A 20,824-nucleotide genomic window follows, 5' to 3' on the forward strand; every position below is an offset into this window, starting at 1 on the left:
ACCATCCGCTGCTTGGCCGGGTTGGTTTGAGAACCAGGGGACATGGTGGGAGTTGGCAAGAGGACTGGCGAGGGGTGAGGTGGGTCTCTTTCGCTACACAGCCAGTTGGGGTGGGGGAAGTCGGCCAGACAGCACATTTCAGAAGGGGATTGGACACGTTGCCGTCGGAAGACGGAAACCTCGAGGCTATGTTGAAAGGGAAAGGGAATGAGACTGATAGGATAGTTCCTTCAAAGAAGAACCAGCACTGACCTGATGGACTGAATGGCCTCTTTCCATCTGTACTGACCAATTGACACCAGTTATCTCATCGGAGCGACTATTTCCTTTGTGTGCACCTTGGTGGTGCATATCGGTAGCCTAGTTATATGGGACTTGAATAATCTGTTTCTCTCTCCACAGATGCTGCCAGATCTGTTGAGATCTTACAACAGACCTGACAAAACTAAATATCACAACTTTCAAAGACACCGGTCAAAGGCAGGTATCAAGGCATTTAACATTTTAAAAAACCTTTAAATAAAAGCCTGTTAAATCTTTGGAAAAAAGGTATCTGATGTGTCAAGAAAAATGATTACTTGCTATTTCACTCTGTCTAATGACATTAGTCCCTGGGTTCCATTATTAAATGAGTGTTGCATCGCTGATTTTACAACCATCCATTATCATAGCGGGGGTGCCTGACATTTCACAGTTTTATTGACAGCTACAATTGGCCATAGACTATTTGAAGTTAGGCTATGAATTCCAATGCCTGTTATAAGGGATTATGTACTTGGGAAGTGTTTGTTGTTGTAAAGTTTTATTGATTGCAGAAATATTAATGCGATTAATGTTATTTTATCGGTGATAATTTCTTTTTCAATATACTGAAGTCAGAAAACAGCCTAAAATGAAAGTAAAAAGCTGACAGACAGCCCAGGTCCACCCACTCTCTGACATCACTGATAAACACCCATTTCTTAAAGATACATTTCTTAAACACTTATTTCTTAAAGGTACTCTCACATGATACTGTTCAAAGCGACAATACAGTAAAGTAGCTTCAGAGGTTTAAGATAGGTGATTCCGGAATGAGTTGTTCAAACAGGCACATATTTCTTAAAGATTATTGCTGTCACTAATGGTACCCCCCTTTCTGGCTGTGATTGGGTTAAAGTTATTACGGAGTTAATTCAATTCGATCAACATCTGTCCGTTAAATTTGAACATGGAATGCGTCTTTCTGATTAATCCTATCCGTTGTCCTGTAAACAGTTTCTGGGAATGTTGGCCAAATGTGTCCTTGGTCTGTCTAGCCTCCTCATTTTTACTCTCTTGGTTGCTTTTAGCAATCCATTTCAAGAAGCCATTTTAAATCTTGAGTCATTTATTCCTTTAACTTGTTCTATACTAAAAGGTAGATTCTATACTAAAAAGGCAGATTCTATCAGTCTCCCTGTAAGGTTACCAGATCACTCTGAGGCCTCATGGAAGCTGCTGCTCTGATATCCTGTTTATCTGACACAAACTGTTAGTCAGCCGGTGAAGCTGACAACAAATAAGAAATTGAACAGGCCTGACGCGCATCTTCCGTGTGAAGACCCAGGTCAACACAAGTTAAAGCGACTCCCTAGAGGGGATCCCACAGCCTGAGAGTACTGCATGAAGGTTCCAGCCAGAAGTTCCAAATGATGGTTTCAGCACTCACAGCCCTGGGAAGCTAGGTGGCTACAACGACATCGATAGCAGCAACAAGGACACTTCTCTGTCTTTCTTCCATTTCAATCACCATCATTTTTTTTACCCTTTTCCTTTCTGCTGTGTGTGTCTGATTTGTGTGCCTTTTGATCAGAGGATGGAGCAGGAAAAAGGGAAGGGAGGAAGTATTAGATCAGTGGGCCAATAGTCCACTATAATCATTGCATGCCTGATCTCCATTGATGTTACAAATAAGCAGTTTTTTTGTGCTCCACTTACAAACCTGGATGCCTGTAAGTCGCTGGAGCAGTCAACGGCCAAAGACCTCGGAACCTTTCTATGAATTATTGGTTAATTCACTTATGTTGGGTCTCCGGGGCCTGTGGGGTTAGGATTGACCGCACATTCATGGAAGCTGCTGGCAGCAAATACGAAGGGTGCCGTAACACTCCTCAATCTTTCTAGTCATGTGCCCCCGCCTCCTATTCTAACCCACCTCTTCCTCCACCCTGTCCAGGGGCAGCATGGTAGCATGGCGGTTAGCATAAATGCTTCACAGCTCCAGGGTCCCAGTTTCGGTTCCCGGCTGGGTCACTGTCTGTGCGGAGTCTGCACGTCCTCACCGTGTGTGCGTGGGTTTCCTCCGGGTGCTCCGGTTTCCTTCCACAGTCCAAAGATGTGCGGGTTAGGTGGATTGGCCATGCTAAATTGCCCGTAGTGTCCTAAAAAGTATGGTTAGGGGAGGGGGGGTGTTGGGTTGTGGGTATAGGGTGGATATGTGGGTTTGGGTGGGGTGATCATTGCTCGGCACAACATCGAGGGCCGAAGGGCCTGTTCTGTGCTGTACTGTTCTATGTTCTATGTTCTATGATGGAAAATCAGACTTTGGGGCAGCCATTTTGAAAGGTGGGGTTTGTGGAACTGGGGGTCCTCCCTCCTCTGTGCACTTACTCCAGGTGCAAATATCGAGCTGATGGCATTCCCCCCCCCCCCCCCACTTAAACATTAACACCTTTCACCTTCTGATCTGAAAAGTAAATCCATTTAATCCAGTGTTGATCAACAAGAATAAAATAACCATTACTTATGCAGGGTTTGCTGCCGTTCTCCTTTCCATCGATGCAGATGCAGTCGTAGTCATTTACTTTTGAATAACATATCCCATTGTCACCACAAGCGTTACTTTCCAATTTACAAAAATCTGCAATTGCAGAAAACAGGAGGAGCTGTCAATCATGGCAAGGGTGTTTATAAACATTGTGGTTAGGATCAAAGCAGGGTACTTGAGATGCATTCAAGCGTGAAGGGAAAGATGAATAAACAGTTGACCATTAAACTGTTGTCACAGGCTAGTGAAAGGTATTGCTCTTTGGAGTTTGCATTTCAAAGGGCTTCAGCCTTTTCAAGTGTTTGTGGGCGATGGAGGAAGCCTCTGACAGTTGTACCAGCTGCTGTTTTGAAGGATTCTGTCTGAGGGAGGAGATGTTGGGAAAGGCAACATATTTCTGCATTGATTCGTTACTGGACTGTTCTTCAGCTGTCAAGCAGAGCAGTTCTAGGTGAGGAAGCCACATCAGAGTTTATAAAACTCAGACTCGGAGGATGCTAGGAGCGGAGTGCTGCCTGAGATCACCACGTCGAGGGTGATCTTCAGGTTGCCCAGGGCTGGAAGAGGCACACCAGTCAGGGGGCCCCTCACCCCGACAGAGGGGGCGGGGGATTCTGGGGTCAACCCCTCATTCCCAGCCTAACCCCACCCAATCCTCAGGAAATATGGGGGAGCCCATCCCCCCTCTGCAGTGTGGCAGAGGGGCACATTATCAGTGCCCTAATCCCCTTGACCACCCCCCCCCCCCCGACCACCCCCGCCCTCAGGGGTCCACCATGCCAGGTGTGCGGTTCACTGCCAGGGTGTAGGTGGCGGTGCGCCATTGGCTATGCCAAGGTGTGAGGGCTGAATGGGGGTTGGCTGATTGGGGTCTGGTCACCCTCATGCGATCGTGGTGTGGGGGGGGGGGGTTGGGGGCAAGGGGTCCTGCAATTCCCAGGGTGGCAGGGATAATGCCCATCCATCAGTGGGGCCTGGTGGGTGGGGGGGGGGGGGAAGGGGGGATGGTGAGGGGGGGTGGTAAGGGTTTGCATTGCAAGCGGGAGGGGGGTCCGCCTGGTGGACTTTGTGATTTGGTTGCCTGCTCACAATTGTGGCCCAATTCCAGGATTCCGATAGAATCCAGCGAGTTCTCCACCATGCGTACGCTTGTGTGAGCATAGAATCATAGAATTTAAAGTGCATTAGGAGGCCATTCAGCCCATCGCGTCTGCACCAGCCCTTGGAAAGAGTACCCCACTTAAGCCCACACTCACACCCCATCCCCTTAACCCAGTAACCCCACCTACCCTTTTTCCTTTGGACACTAAGGGGCAATTTAGCGTGGCCTATCCACCTAACCTGCGCATCTTTGGACTTGTGGGGAGGAAACCGGAGCACCCGGAGGAAACCCACGCAGACATGGGGAGAACGTGCAGACTCCGCGCACACGGTGCCCCAAGCCGGGAATCATACCTGGGACCCTGGAGCTGTGAAGCAACTGTGCCAACCACTGTGCTACCGTGCTGACATAATGGAGTGAGACTCGTACCTAGGCACCACTCCCAGCCGTATGATTCTCCAATGGAGAGAGCACATCGACTCCCGAGCGGAGAACTCCGGCCATGGTGGGAATGTCGACATATCTTTTAGAGTACCCAATTATTTTTTTGTCCCCAAATAAGGGGCAATTTAGCGTGGCCAATCCACCTACCCTGCACAAGTATTTGGGTGTTGAGGATGAGACCCACGCAGACAACGGGGAGAATGTGCAAACCCCACACGGACAGTCACCCGGGGCCGGGATTGAACCTGGGTCCTCTGTGCCGTGAGGCAGCAGTGCTAGCCACTGCCCCACCGTGCCGCCCACGGGAACGTCGATACCGGATGATACAAGGGCTGAAATTCTTTAACAAACCTGAGGCGAAAAAAAGGCCTTTGAAGTGCAGCGAGGAGCTTGTGCAACGTGCTTGCGCAACACGCAGGAAATGACTGAGAAACAGCCGCGAGCAACCTTCAAACCCGCGCACCAAATTTGGATGAAATCAGTGGGGCAACTTTAATGCTTGTTGCTTTAATACTTGGAAGAGCTAATCATCGACGGAATGCAGAACCTGCCTGATATTCATCATGTCGGAAGCAACAACGCTCGGGCTAAATTATGAAAGGGAAGACTGTACGACGGTTTGCAAAATTACAACATGTCCCGTAGGACTGGGTGGCGGGGAACTCTTTCGGGATCAGAAAAAGGGGGCGAGAACCGGCGGACGCAACTTTCAGGCGATTGGGTAGGAGAGAGAGGAGCAACGTTTTTACAGGGTGAGATGCGAGGGTCGAGGAGGCGTTACCTCAGACGGAGGTGGCACCGGATTCAATAACAACAAAAGGAATTGGACGTAAACTAGCTGGGGAGAGTGGGAGGGATTGGATGGTTCTCCAGAAGATCGAGCAAGGCCGTGATGAGTCACATGGCCTCATTTTACGAGGATTCCATGGCCTGTTCACAGCGGCTGTGGATGGCGACGGGGGCGCAAGCGATCGCGAGAGGCCCAAAACGTGATTTATCTCCACTTCATAGAATCATAGGATTTACAGTGCAGACGGAGGCCATGCGGCCCATCGAGTCTGCACCGGCCCTTGCTGCTTTTTTGACTCTCAGCTGAGAAGCCAGGCGGGAAAAAGCCGCCATTGGAGCCAGTGGCTTCCACGCCGGCTTTCCGGCTGAAAAATGGGAAAATTCCGCCCTCTGGCTCCTTGGCAATAGGTTTTATTGAATTTACAGCGCAGAAGGAGGCCATTCGGCCCATCGAGTCTGCACCGGCTCCTGGAAAGAGCGCCCTACCCAAGGTTAGCACCTCCACCCTATCCCCATAACCCAGTAACCCCACCCAACACTAAGGGCAATTTTGGACACTAAGGGCAATTTATCATGTCCAATCCACCTAACCTGCACATCTTTGGACTGTGGGAGGAAACCGGAGCACCCGGAGGAAACCCACGCAGACATGGGGAGGATGTGCAGACTCCGCACAGACAGTGACCCAAGCCGGAATCGAACCTGGGACCCTGGAGCTGTGAAGCGATTGTGCTATCCACAATGCTACCGTGCTGCCCGCAAGACCAAGTTAGGGTCTTGTTGACAGGAAAAGTGTGCAAACGTCATGTTTTCAACGCACTGTCGGCTATAAATCCGGGGCTGGTTTGTGTGTGGTTCGAAATGACAGCAACACCTCAAGCTCAGCTCCCGTTCTGCGTCCTGTCTCTGTAAACCCCCCCCCCCCTTCCCCAAATTACCCCTCACCCACCCGCCCTCCCTCACCCCCATCCCCCAGAGTAGGAGGCAATGGGGCAAACCACCTCTGGCGAAAAATTGCCAAGAAGACCACTCAGGATGAAAGATCAGGGAACTGACCCAAGGACCATTTGGGCAGAGCACCCCACGGATGGCACGGCAGCACAGTGGCTAGCAATGTTGCTTCACAGTTCCAGGGTCCCAGGTTCGATTCCCCGCTGGGTCACTGTCTGTGTGGAGGCTGCATGTTCTCCCCCGTGTCTGCGTGGGTTTCCTCCGGGCGCTCCGGTTTCCTCCCACAGTCCAAAGATGTGCGGGTTAGGTGGATTGACCACGCCAAATTGCCCTTAGTGTCCAAAAAGGTTTGGAGGGATTACGGGGATAGGGTGGAGGTGTTGGCTTTGTGCTCTTTCCAAGTGCTGGTGCAGACTCAATGGGCCGAATGGCCTCCTTCTGCATTGTAAACCCATGATTCTATGAAGTGGAGATAAATGCGGAATCAGGAGATGCTTAACGCCGAGGTGCAAGTTGAGGATTGAAGATCGTAGTAACTAAGGTAAACATGTATCCTCTTACGCATGGTCTTGCAACAAACTGAAAAATATAGGCCTGAAGGAAAGGCGTCACACACAACTGTTCAGAATGAGAACTTTCTATCACTGTGTATAACATGGAAACAATTATTTTTTTGGTTTAGAAATTTAGAGTGCCCAATTCATTTTTTCTCCAATTAAGGGGCAATTTAGCGTGGCCAATCCACCTACCCTGCACATCTTTGGGTTGTGGGGGTCAAACCCACGCAGACACGGGGAGAATGTGCAAACTCCACACGGACTGTGACCCAGGGCCGGGATCGAACCTGGGACCTCGGCGCCGTGAGGCAGCAGTGCTAACCCACTGTGCTGCCCTATATCATGGAAACACAACATTAAAGCAAGAAGACCACGTTCCACATTTTTAAATCAATTGTTTATTGTTTGTTACTTACCTTGCTTATTCTCTTTCTCTTTCTTTTTCTCTTTCTCTTTCCCTTTCTCTTTTTCTTTCCCTTTCTCTTTCTCTTTCCCTTTCTCTTTATCTTTCTCATGGTTTTTATTCTCTTTAGGAGGATGAAGGTGGCTCCAATTTATACAAACGCTGAGGACTGGCAGTGGATGAGGGGGCGGAGGAAAGACAGAATTTAACATTAGACACGTTCAGTTTAATCATTAGTTTTGCACATCTGAAAGAAAATCTGTTATCGTGTTTCTTGGACGCAATGCGAAAACTAATCTAATGACGGGGCAGAGCGTTGGGTGGGAAGGGGGGGACGGGGGGCGGTGGGGGGGGGGGGGGGGTGGAGAGTGAACAAGGGGCTAAAGCTGCCCCCTCACAGAAACTATCTTGTTGAACCGCAAGAGATTCATAGAATTTCATAGAATTTACAGTGCAGAAGGAGGCCATTCGGCCCATTGAGTCTGCACCGGCTCTTGGAAAGAGCACCCTACCCAAGATCCACACCTCCACCCTATCCCCATAACCCAGTAACCCCACCCAACACTAAGGGCAATTTTGGACGAAAAGGGCAATTTATCATGGCCAATCCACCTAACCTGCACATCTTTGTGACTGTGGGAGGAAATCGGAGCACCCGGAGGAAACCCACGCACACACGGGGAGGGTGTGCAGACTCCGCACGGACAGTTACCCAAGCCGGGAATCAAACCTCGGACCCTGGAGCTGTGAAGCGATTGTGCTATCCCCAATGTTACCGTGCTGCCCCATTCACTTATTTTCTTTTGCCTCGTGTTTTTTTTCGTCACCCTGCCTGAAGTGATTAACTCTGGCTGACCCATGGGAGACAACCTGCCAGAGGAGGTGGTGGCGTCGTGATATGGTCGTTGGACTAGTAATCCAGAGACCCAGGGTAATGCTCTCGGGACCCGGGTTCGATTCCCGCCACGGCGGGTGGTGGAGCGTGAATTCGATTAAAAAAAAATAGCAATACGGAATTAAAAGCCTAAAGTCGTAAAAACCCATCTGGAAAATGAAAAAATGAAATGAAAATCGCTTATTGTCACAAGTAGGCTTCAAATGGATATGAATAGCCCCTCGTTGCCTGGCCATTCTGGCGCCTGTTCGGGGAGGCTGGTACGGGAATTGAACTGGCCTGCCTTGGTCTGCTTTCAAAGCCATCTGGTTCACTAATGCCCTTTAGGGGAGGAAATCGGTGGTCTTTATCTGGCCGACATGTGACTCTTAAATGCCCTCGGGGGATCGACAATAAATGCTGACCCAGTCAGCCAGCCAGTCCACACCCAAGGGGGCTGATGAGGTACCAGACATAGAACATAGAACAGTACAGCACAGAACAGGCCCTTCGGCCCTCGATGTTGTGCCGAGCAATGATCACCCTACCCAAACCCACATATCCACCCTATACCCGTAACCCAACAACCCCCCCTTAACCCTACTTTTTTTAGGACACTACGGGCAATTTAGCATGGCCAATCCACCTAACCTGCACATCTTTGGACTGTGGGAGGAAACCGGAGCACCCGGAGGAAACCCACGCACACACGGGGAGGACGTGCAGACTCCGCACAGACAGTGACCCAGCCGGGAATCGAACCTGGGACCCTGGAGCTGTGAAGCATTTATGCTAACCACCATGCTACCGTGCTGCCCTTGATCAACCTATTTGGCCTGGAGTGACGATTGAAGCTTGTTTCTCCCTGGTCTCCCTGGCGTTTGGTTGCTATTGGTAACCGCAGCCTACCCGACCACAAAGTGGACCAGCCGGAGATCAAAAGGTAACTCATCGCCAAACCCACCCTAAAGACAATGTCCTTCCACACGCTGCCATCTCCCATCATATCCCTCATACCCCTTTCGCAACAGCAACGCATTTCATTTGCCTTGAACCCATCCGTTCGAAGACCCAACGTTTAAGTTCCTTTCCCTTCTCGCCAAAAAGATTCTGGTCACAATTTGACCTTCCTCATTTCAAAATGGCATCACCCAAGTCAGGGATTTGCCTGCACCGTTTTGCTGAAATCTTGTCGGGATCTAAACACATCCAATTAACAAACCCTAAAGTCAACAGTCCCCAGGCACTAGCTCAAATTTATTAAGCCTCGTAGCATCTAGGGGCTGATTTAGCTCACTGGGCTAAATCGCTGGCTTTTAAAGCAGACCAAGCAGGCCAGCAGCACGGTTCGATTCCCGTATCAGCCTCCCCGGACAGGCGCCGGAATGTGGCGACTAGGGGCTTTTCACAGTAACTTCATTGCAGCCTACTCGTGACAATAAGCGATTTTCATTTCATTTCATCTTCGCTGCTCATCTTTCTGTACGACTGTCGCCATCGATACAACCTCTGGAGCTGGCTGTGCAGTGCAGAGCAATTTGTTGTTCGTGAGGAGGGTGTTGATAGTTTCATAGAATTTATAGTGCAGAAGGAGGCCATTCGGCCCATCGAGTCTGTACCAGCTCTTAGAAAGAGCACCCTACCCAAGGTCAGCACCTCCACCCTATTCCCATAACGCAGTAACCCCACCCAACATTAAGGGCAATTTTGGACACTAAGGGCAATTTAGCATGGCCAATCCACCTAACCTGCACATCTTTGGACTGTGGGAGGAAACCGGAGCACCCGGAGGAAACCCACGCAGACACGGGGAGAACGTGCAGACTCCACAAAGACAGTGACCCAAGCCGGGAATCGAACCTGGGACCCTGGAGCTGTGAAGCAATTGTGCTAGCCACTATGCTACCATCAGACCAAGAGTGATACACTGGGCAAAATCAAATTACTGCGGATGCTGGAATCTGAAGCCAAAGAGAAAATGCTGTAAAATCTCAGCAAGTCTGGCAGCATCTGTAGGGGGAGAAAAGAGCTAACGGTTCGAGTCCGATGACACTTTGTCAAAGCTAAAAGACAGAGGGCGCGATTCTCCGCCCCCCACGACGGGTCGGAGAATAGCGGGAGTGCCTTCCCGACATTTTTCCCGACCTCCCGCTATTCTCTCCCCCCCGCCTCCACGGCCGCCCCCGACACGAATCGCTGCTCTCCGTTTTTTTACGGCGAGCAGCATTTCACCCCTAGCCGATGGGCCGATTTCCCAGGCTTTTACGGCCGTTTTCACGAACACCAACACACCTGCTCTCACCGTTCGTGAAAATGGCTGCAAAGTGCCGTTCTGGGGAACCATGGCACCGATTGGCACGGCCGTGGTGCCAATGGGCCCGCGATCGGTGGTCACCGATCGCGGGCAGGGGGTCCGAAACCCGCGCACTCTTTGTTCCTCCGCCGCCCCGCTGGATCAGTCCGCGGGGTGGCTGAGGGGCATAACGACCAGCGCATGCGTGGCTTTCACGCATATGCGTGATGACGTCATCCGCGCATGCACGGGTTGGAGCCGTCCAATCCGCACATGCGAAGTTCGCTAAGCTTGCGATGCCGAGGTTCACGCGGCCCCGCTGCTAGCCCCGACCGGGGAGCAGAATCGGGTCCCGGGAGAGGGCGCGGAGGCTGCCGTGAAACACGGCCAGTTTCACGGCAGCCTTCACGACTCTCCGCATTTGCGGAGAATCGTGCCCAGAGAAAGTGGGGAATATTTATACAGTGGAGTGAGAATGAAAGATGAGTCATAGCCACAGAAACCCAGGGAAACCGGGTGCTAATGGCCACAGAAACCCAGGGAAACCGGGTGCTAATGGCCACAGAAACCCAGGGAAGCCGGGTGCTAATGGCCACAGAAACCCAGGGGAAAGAGTGTTAATGGCAGTCCCCAGGGAGAACAAAAGGTGTGAAAGGCAAAACAGCAGAGAAACTAACAACAGAGGGTAAACTGTGACAGATGTAGATGTAGGTGGAGGGGAAGGGGGAAGGACAGGGGAGGAAGGGTAAGGAAAGGTGGGCCAGAGGCTGGTTTAGCACAGTGGGCTAAGCCAGCTGGCTTGTAATGCAGAACAAGACCAGCACCGCGGGTTCAATTCCCGTACCGGCCTCCCCGAACAGGTGCCGGAATGTGGCGACCAGGGGCTTTTCACAGTAACTTCATTGAAGCCTACGTGTGATAATAAGCAATTATTATTGTTATTATTAAGATGGGGAGGGGGAGTAAATATATATAAAGAAAGACAAGGTGCGGGTAACAGACAGTTAAAATGAAATGGGATGAAAACAAATGGGTTGAGGTGTGGTGGTACAGTGGGTGTTGTGAATGCCGTAGCTTTTTTGTCAGGAGCCTTTTAATTCATGTAGCTTGTTCTTCCAACTCTGCCGCCAACCTCCTTACTCTGATGCTGGAGCTAATGGCAGGAATCCCATTCAATAACAGGATTTGATCCATTCCGTTGTTAAGACTAGATATCGCTTTCTGTCCCTTCGCCCATCTTGGTGATATGTTGCCGAATGCGATCCCTCAGCTTTGGATCGTGTACCCGACAGAAGAACATTCTTCGATCCAAATTCCGTCCCTGAGAGATCTTAGCCACCAACAGTCTCTCAGCGTTCTTCCCACCAGAGTAAGATCCCACAGTAGTCAATGTTCCCCAGTAACTCAACGCTCCTCACTGCGCTGTGATCCAGCTCCTCACTCTCTCCAACAACTCGACATCTTCCCATCGATGTGGTGACTAAAAGTGAACAACAGCTCAGATGTAGTCTTCTCTCTAACTGCCACCCTCCCCCCCCCTCCCCCTTCGCCCTGCACAGGATTAGAGCGTTGATTTCCCTCCAAACCCAAAGGGAGAGGGGAGAGCAGAGGGAGCGGGAGAGACTGATAGGGGAGATGGTGCGGGTGGATAGGAGATATGCGGAGGCTCCAGAGGAGGGATTGCTGGGGGAGAGGCGTAGCCTTCAGGCCAGGTTCGACCTATTGACTACCAGAAAGGCAGAAGCTTAGTGGAGGAAAGCACAGGGGGCGGTGTATGAATACGGGGAGAAGGCGAGCAGGATGCTGGCACACCAGCTCCGAAAGCGAGACGCGGCCAGGGAGATTGGGGGAGTGACGGATAGAGTTGGGAAGGTGGTGCGGAGGGGGGTAGACGTTAATGGGGTCTTTAGGGACTTTTATGGGGAATTGTACCAGTCCGAACCCCCGGTGGAGGGGGGGGGGGGGGGGGGGGGGGAATGACGCGCTTCTTGGACAAGCTGCGATTCCCGAGGGTGGAGGAGGGGCAGGTGGAAGGACTAGGGACGCCGATTGAGCTGGAGGAGCTGGTTAAAGGGATAGGGAGCATGCAGTCGGGGAAGGCGCCGGGGCCGGATGGGTTTCCGGCCGAATTTTATGAAAGGTATGCGGACCTGTTGGGCCCCCTGTTGGTCCGGACCTTTAACGAGGCAAGGGAGGGGGGGGATTTGCCCCCAACTCTGTCACGGGCGCTGATTTCCTTGATCCTGAAGCGGGACAAGTACCCTCTGCAGTGGGGGTCATATAGGCCGATTTCGCTGCTAAATGTAGACGCCAAGCTGCTGGCAAAGATCCTGGCCACAAGAATAGAGGATTGTGTGCTGGGGGTCATTCACGAGGACCAGACGGGGTTTGTGAAGGGAAGACAGTTGAATGCGAACGTGCAAAGGCTCCTCAACGTTATTATGGTGCCGGCTGTGGAAGGGGAGGCGGAGATAGTGGTGGCATTAGATACGGAGAAGGCCTTTAATAGGGTTGAGTGGGAGTATTTGTGGGAGGTGTTGGAGAGGTTTGGGTTTGGGGAGGGGTTTACCCGGTGGGTGAGGCTGCTCTACGAGGCCACGATGGCGAGTGTAGCCACGAATAGGAGGAGGTCGGAGTACTTTTGGCTGTACCGGGGGACGAGACAGGGCTGTCCCCTGTCCCCCTTGCTCTTTGCGTTAGCAATTGAGCCCCTAGCCATGGTGTTGAGGGAGTCAGGGAACTGGAAGGGCCTGGTGCGGGGTGGGGGGGAGCATCGAGTGTCGCTGTATGCGGACGACCTGCTGCTGTATGTGGCGGACCCAGTGGGGGGGATGTCGGAGGTGATGAGGATTCTCAGCAAATTTGGGGGCTTCTCTGGGTATAAGCTGAACCTGGGCAAGAGCGAGTTGTTCGTGGTGCACCCGGGGGATCAGGAGGAGGTGATTGGTAGGCTCCCACTGAAGCAGGCAGGGAAGAACTTCAGGTACCTAGGGGTCCAGGTGGCGGGGAGCTGGGGGGGGGGGGTGGGGGGCGCCCTGCACAAGCTCAACCTCACAAGGTTGGTGGAGCAGATGGAGGAGGAGTTTAAAAGGTGGCATATGTTACCGCTGTCACTGGCGGGGAGGGTGCAGTCCGCTAAAATGACGGTGCTCCCGAGGTTTTTGTTCCTGTTGCAGTGCCTTCCAATCCTTATCCAGAAGGCCTTTTTTTAGGAGAGTTAACAGGAGTATTACGGGATTTGTGTGGGTGCATGGGACTCCGAGGGTGAGAAGGGTGTTCTTGGAACGGGGCAGGGATAGGGGGGGGCTGGCGTTGCCCAACCTCTGTGGGTACTATTGGGCTGCCAACGCAGCGATGGTGCGTAAGTGGGTAATGGACGGGGAAGGGGCAGCATGGAAGAGGATGGTGGCGTCCTGTGTGTGCACGAGGCTGGAGGCGCTGGTAACGGCGCCGTTGCCGCTCCCTCCAACGAGATATACCACGAGCCCGGTGGTGGCAGCTACCCTCAAAATATGGGGGCACTGGAGACGGCATAGGGGAGAAGTGGGGGGCTCGATGGAGACCCCGATACGGGGGAACCATCGGTTTGTTCCAGGGAGCATTGATGGCGGATTTCTGGGCTGGCACAGGGCAGGGGTTAGGAGGTTGAGGGACCTGTTTGTGGAGGGGAGGTTTGCGAGCTTGCGGGAGTTAGAGGGGATGTTTGGGCTCCCCCCGGGGAACATGTTTCGGTACATGCAGGTTAGGGCGTTTGCCAGGCGGCAGGTGGAGGAGTTCCCCTTGTTGCCCCCACATGGGGTACGGGACAGGGTGCTCTCGGGGGTGTGGGTTGGAGGAGGGAGGATTTCGGACATATACCGGGTAATGCAGGAGGTAGACGAGGCCTCGGTGGAGGAACTGAAGGGTAAATGGGAAGAGGAGCTGTGTGAGGAGATTGAGGAGGGGACGTGGGCGGATGCCCTGGAGAGAGTGAATTCCCCCTCTTCCTGTGCGAGGCTTAGCCTCAGACAGTTCAAAGTGCTGCATAGGGCCCACATGACTGGGACGAGGATGAGTAGGTTTTTCGGGGCCGAAGACAGGTGTGCTAGGTGCTCGGGGAGCCCAGCGAAGCACGGCCATATGTTTTGGGCTTGCCCAGGGCTGGGGGAGTTTTGGAAGGGGGTAGCAAGGACGGTGTTGAGGGTGGTGGGATCCAGGGTCAAACCAAGCTGGGGACACGCAATTTTTGGGGTTGCAGTGGAGCCGGGAGTGCAGGAGGCCGGTGTTCTGGCCTTTGCGTCCCTAGTAACCCGGCGGAGGATCTTGCTCCAATGGAAGGATGCGAGGCCCCCAAGCGTGGAGGCCTGGATCAATGATATGGCGGGGTTCATTAAATTGGAGAAGGTGAAATTTGCCCTGAGGGGATCAGTACAGGGGTTCTTTAGGCGGTGGCAGCCTTTACTGGACTTCCTGGCGGAACGGTAGGGAAATAGGCCGTCAGCAGCAGCAACCCGGGGGCGGGGGGAGGAGGGGGGGTGGTTTGGTTCTGTGGGAGGGAGAATTGTGTACATGGGTTTGTTGGATGTGGCGGGTGTGATCTCTTTCCTTTTTGCTGTTTGCTTTTCTTTTGTTTTTGTAGTTGCCTTTGTAGGTGGGTGGGTGTTGTTCTTGGGTTTTTACCATGGTTGTTTTGTTAATATTGTTCTGTTGTTTATATTTTGTGAAAATCTTAATAAAAATTATTTTTTTTTAAAAAATGCTGCCACCTAACAAGTCCATGTTCAGCTGACCCACAACTCTATTAACGGGATTTGACCTTTGACCACGCTCTATCCAAATGTTCCCGTCCCACTCATAATAATAATTGCTTATTGTCACGTGTCGGCTTCAATGAAGTTACTGTGAAAAGCCCCTAGTTGCCACATTTTGGCGCCTGTTTGGGGAGGCCGGTATGGGAATTGAACCCGCGCTGCTGGCATTGTTCTGCATTACAAGCCAGCTGTTCAGCCCACTGTGCTAAACCAGCCCTTCATGACAATGCAGTGCCACAGCATGGAAATGGTCTGAACCAAAGTCATGCTATGTTACATGCTGTGTCCTTGTAACCATTTTAAATTGTCCCATCTCACCCTTCCTGATCAATCTGCAGTGTCCATCATACTGTCCTCCTCCAATGCTTCCCCCCTCTGCTCCAGCCGAGGGGGGCTGCCCTCGCACGGCTCCATTCTTGCCTATCCCTCTGCAGGTTCCCAGCATCACAGATGTCAGTCGTCAGCCAACGTGATATTAATAAATGGCTGGAAGCACTGGATATTCCAAAGGCTATGGGTCCTGACAATATTCCGGCAATAGTACTGAAGGCTTGTCCTCCAGAACCTGCCGTACCCCTAGCCAAGCTGTTCCAGTACAGCTACAGCACTGACTTCTACCCGGCAATGTGGTAAATTGCCCAGGTGTGTCCTGTACACAAGAAACAGGTCAAATCCAACCCAGCCAATTAGCATCTACTCTCCATCATCAGCAAAGTGATGGAAAGAGTCATCAACAGTGTTATCAAACGACACTTACTCAGCAATAGACTGCTTATGGACAGGGTTTGGGTTCCGCCAGGATCAATCAGCTCCTGACCTCATTACAGCCTTGGTTCAAACATGGACAAAAGAGCTGAATGTCAGAGGTGAGGTGAGAGTGACGTCAAGGCAGGATTTGACCGAGTGCGGCATCAAAGAACCCTAGCTGAACTGGAGTCAATGGAATGGGGGGAAAACTCTCCGCTGGTTGGAGTCATACCCGGCACAAAGGAAGATGGCTGTGGGGGTTGGAGGTCAATCATCTCAGCTCCAGGGCATCACTGCAGGAGTTCCTCAGGGTAGGGTCCTCGGCCCAACCATCTTCAGCTGCTTCATCAATGATCTTCCTTCCATCATAAGGTCAGAAGTGGGAATGTTTGCGGATGACTGCACAATGATCAGCACCATTCGCGACTCCTCAGATAATGAAGCAGCCCATGTCTAAATGCAGCAAGACCTGGACAATATCCAAGCGTGGGCTGACAAGTGGCAAGTTACATTCATGACATACAAGTGCCTGGCAATGGCCATCTCCTACAAGAGGGGATCTAACCACCGCCTCTTGACATTCAATGGCATTACCATCACTGAATCCCCCACATTCTGGACGTTATCATTGGTCAGAAACTGAACTGAACTACCCTTTTCTTTCCATGGCTCCTTCCCTGATCTCTTTCCTGGTTATTAGCACTGTTAGATGTGTCTGCGGCCACAGATTAAACTATGAACTGCCCGATAAACACACGGCTGAGTGAACTGGTGAATCCAGCCTCTTATCTCTGTCAGCTCCACCAAATCCGATTCTGGCCCCATTCGTCTCCCCCAGCGATTGCCAAAGATTGCCAAGACCGCAGGAAATTACAAAAACTTGTGAATGTTCCCCAGACCATCACGCAAACCGGCCTCCCATCCATTGACTCTATAATTCCCGCTGCCTCAGGAAGGCAGCCAGCATAATGAAGGACCCCACACACCCCGGACATATTCTCTTCCACCTTCTTCCTTCAGGAAAAAGATGCCAAAGTTTGAGGTTACGTACCAGCCGACTCAAGAACAGCTTCTTCCCTGCTGCCATCAGAATTTTGAATGGACCTACCTCGTATGAAGTTGATCTTTTCTCTACACCTTGCTATAACTGTAACATTATATTCTGCAGTCTCTCCTTCCTTCCCTATGTACGGTATGCATTGTTTGTACAGCATGCAAGAAACAATACTTTTCACTGTACACTAATACATGTGACCATAGAACAGTACAGCACAGAACAGGCCCTTCGGCCCTCAATGTTGTGCCAAGCCATGATCACCCTACTCAAACCCACGTATCTACCCTATACCTGTAACCCAACAACCCCCCCCTTAACCTTACTTTTATTAGGACACTACGGGCAATTTATCATGGCCAATCCACCTAACCCGCACATCTTTGGACTGTGGGAGGAAACCGGAGCACCAGGAGGAAACCCACGCACACGTGGGGAGGACGTGCAGACAGACAGTGACCCAGCCGGGAATCGAACCTGGGATCCTGGAGCTGTGAAGCATTTATGCTAACCACCATGCTACCCTGCTGCCCTAATAAACTATAATAAACCAAATCAAATCAAATTAAATCTGAAGTTGCCTCCGTAAATGTCTCCAGCTCTCCGCAGCTCTTTCTCAAGGCTCTGCCCAAGATCAACCTCTTCGACAAAATTCTTGGTTTCAAGTTTCCTCTTCAGTCTGAATGTGCTCCCCTTTTCAATCACCTGTTTTGCTAAATTAAATGCGCTCTTTGCCCCTCTGCCCCTCAGGTTCCTATGACCCATTGTTCTGATCTCCCAGACCCGACCACCTTTTTTTTTCCCCCAATTTAACGTTTAATTTAACCTATCCTTCCTGTTGATTTCTTCCTCTTTTCTTTGAACCCTAAGTGACTTGGCGTCACTGGCACTTGCTTCCTCCCAGTATCGTTCCAAATGGTACAGAGAACCCAGATAACCCACCTACTCCCTCCCCAGCTCCAGCTAACAGCGGAGAGGCGCTTCAACTTGCTTAGAACTCTTCAGACCAGTGGGGACTTACTCAGCAAGCACAGCAGATGAGCCGTCTTCATCTTGATGACCTCAGGATCAGTCGGAGCTCAATCAGGTCTGCGCATCAACTTCGCCTCGTCTGTGGCCACCGATCCTGTCTCCTCGAGCTGTTTGGTAAACTGATGTTATCGCGGCACAGGAAGGAAACTCAGCTGAATGTGTCACCAGCTCCCTCACCACAGGATGTTCTTTACTATCTGATACATGTCAGGACTGGAGAATATTGCACCTGGTACCCATTGCTTGGTTGTTCTATGAAATTGTAGCAACAACCGGAATTCACAATTCAGATATTTTCGGTTGTTTCAATCCCCCTTTTCATAGAAATATAGGGAATCGTAGAATTTACAGTGCAGAAGGAGGCCCATCGAGTCTGCACCGGCCCTTGGAAAGAGCACCCCACTTAAGCCCACACCTCCACCCTATCCCCGTAACTCAGTAACTCCACGGTAGCAGCAGGGTAGCATGGTGGTTAGCATAAATGCTTCACAGCTCCAGGGTCCCAGGTTCGATTCCTGGCTGGGTCACTGTCTGTGTGGAGTCTGTACGTTCTCCCCATGTGTGCGTGGGTTTCCTCCGGGTGCTCCGGTTTCCTCCCACAGCCCTGAAAGACGTGCTTGTTAGGTGAATCGGACATCCTGAATTCTCCCTCTGTGTACCCAAACGGGCGCCGGAGTGTGGCAACTGGGGGCTTTTCACAGTAACTTCATTGCAGTGTTAATAGAAGCCTACTTGTGACAATAAAGATTATTATTATAAAGATGTACAGGTTAGGTGGGGCTACGGGGATAGGGCGGGGGAGTGAGCCAAGTGCTCTTTCAGAGGATTGGTGCAGACTCGATGGGCCGAATGGCCTCCTTCTGCGCTGTAGAGATTGTATAGTAATGTCACTGGATTAGTAATCCAAAGGCCCAGATTATGTTTTGGGGACATGGCTTAAAATCTCACCATGGCAGCGAGTGGAATTTAAGTTCAGTTAAAATGAATGCAAGGCAGCCACTGACACTCTCCTTGAGCATGTGCAGGGTCTTGTACCATCACGTGCAGGGGACGCAATGCCGAGGGGCACAGTGCCAGGGGCACAATGACGGCGGACACGATGCCAGGGGACACACAGTGCCATTCCTCCAGTTTGTGAGCCCCCTGGAAAATGGGTAGCTGGTTGGGGTGCAGATTCCCCTCAGCCGTGGGTCCCGATTCCGGGAATCAGGACGAGGGAGGCTTCTGATCCACCCAGCCACGGCCGCAGCTCTGGGGCCCTTTACCCCCAGCACCGCACAATCTCAGCACCAACAGGGCAGGCAGTTGATGGAATGCAGGCGAGCCGTGACACACCACTGAGATGGGCCGATATGACGGGATGCTTTCTTGAAAGAAAGGTACCCTCCTCCAAAAGTGGGGGGAAAGAAGGCAAAAAAGATGTGAAGATAATTCTCATGTGAGAGTACCTTTAAGAAAGATTGGGAAGAAACCCAATCGATTGCAAGTTTATAGAGGGTCCGCCCAGATGGGTGCGAAACCCAAAACAGTATAAGAAAGAGACCCCCGACCCCAGCTCTCTCTCTTAGCCGGCCCTCCCAGCAGAACACCTTTGCAGCAGCTCTCCAGGAACTTAGACGTGAGAAGGGGAGGCCTGGCCAATTGCTACACCGACAGGTAAGTGTCATACAACGCCCGCTACGAGAATAGACACTCCTGACCCCTTTAGTCCACACCAACTGGAAGCCTGCGGATCCAGGACAAAGCAAGAGGCCATTGTTCCCTGATCCGGCAGTTCCCTTATTCCAGATAAGTATTGGCCTAGTAGTGGTAGGAACAGTTTAGTCTTAGTATTATATGCATGAGTAGTAAATAACTGTGTAATAATAAACGTGTCTTGTTTGAACTTACTAACTGGTGTATTGAGTCATTGATCTGAACTTGAACTTTAACCTCGTGGTGGTATCATAAAGATACCTGGCGACTCTAGAGCAAAGGAATAAAACAGAGCCAATTGAGTGTAAAGCACACTCACCCAGAACGAGCAACAGGATTCCATGGATTCTGTATCGCGTTTTGCGGTGGCCCTTCCATTGGCCGGTGGTAGCTGTCACTGGGACCGGAAGGCCTTGTTGACGGGGACGGACGCAAATTTGCGACCAATGGGATTTTGAATGAGGGGATGGGGTGGGACTTGGACCGTGGTGAGGTCAGTCATGGGGTGGGGGGGGGGGGGGGGGGGGGTGGAGGACAGGAGAGATTGCGCGACAGGAGAGTGAGTCCTCCGGGGCCAAAGAGAATGACGGCAGGGCAAGAGAAGACACAATAGGATGAGCTGAGAGCAGGGATGGGAAAGCAACAAAAAAAAGAGGAAAACGAAAACGTGGATAAGGAAATATTGGAAAAGGTGGCCAAAAGCTTGTTTTTTTTTGAGTAATGTCTTAAATATTTGCCTTTTACTCGTTCATGAGATGCCGATGGTTAGGCCAACATTAATTGTCTGTCTTTGAACTGTGTGGCTCGTTCAGCCATGAGAGTTTCAATGATGAGGCGTCACTGGGCTGGGAGTGGTCGGGGTGAACAGGACTTCCTCCGACCTCACATTCTTGGTTAAGTTTCCGAACTGTTCAAAACAACTTGCATTTCCTTCCTCTTTTCTTCTTAGCAGTGCTGACCACAGCGCCGGGGGGCCGGGGCTTGATTCTGGCTTCAGGTCACTGTCCGAGTGGAGTTTGCACGCCCTCCCCGTGTCCGCGTGGGTTTCCTCCGGGTGCTCCGGTTTCCTCCCACAGTCCAAAGACGTGCAGGTTCGGTGGGGTTATGGGGTTGCAGGGAGAGGGCGAGCAAGTGGGTCTCGCTAGGGTGCTCTTTCAGAGGGTCGGTGCAGACTCGATGGGCCGAATGGCCTCCTTCTGCACTGTGGGTATTCTATACTATGGTTCCTCCGCTGTCTGTGCGGAATGGAAAAGATGGTGCCCAACTTTAACCAGTAGGAACAGGGCAGTTTAGGGTCACAATCCT

At 51.5% G+C, this 20,824-nt stretch overlaps 1 protein-coding gene across 3 annotated transcripts in view; it reads right to left on the minus strand.

The window, feature by feature from the left end:
- Positions 1-17,974, minus strand: part of LOC119957062 (putative adhesion G protein-coupled receptor E4P) — a 72,715-nt gene extending 54,741 nt beyond the window's left edge. The window contains exons 1-3 of one of the 3 annotated variants that reach the window (XM_038784689.1): positions 17,814-17,974; positions 7,048-7,203; positions 2,765-2,881 (exon numbers count right to left, since the gene is read on the minus strand). In XM_038784689.1, coding sequence (XP_038640617.1) covers positions 2,765-2,881; positions 7,048-7,203; positions 17,814-17,844 — 304 coding nt within the window. In that variant the 5' untranslated portion in view covers positions 17,845-17,974. The remainder of the gene's footprint in view (positions 1-2,764; positions 2,882-7,047; positions 7,204-17,813) is intronic. The other 2 variants (XM_038784690.1, XM_038784691.1) reach the window with 2 other exon arrangements.
- Positions 17,975-20,824: the final 2,850 nt, after the last annotated feature.

The sequence above is a fragment of the Scyliorhinus canicula genome, chromosome 25 (genome assembly GCF_902713615.1).
Source record: "Scyliorhinus canicula chromosome 25, sScyCan1.1, whole genome shotgun sequence".
Taxonomy (NCBI): domain Eukaryota; kingdom Metazoa; phylum Chordata; class Chondrichthyes; order Carcharhiniformes; family Scyliorhinidae; genus Scyliorhinus; species Scyliorhinus canicula.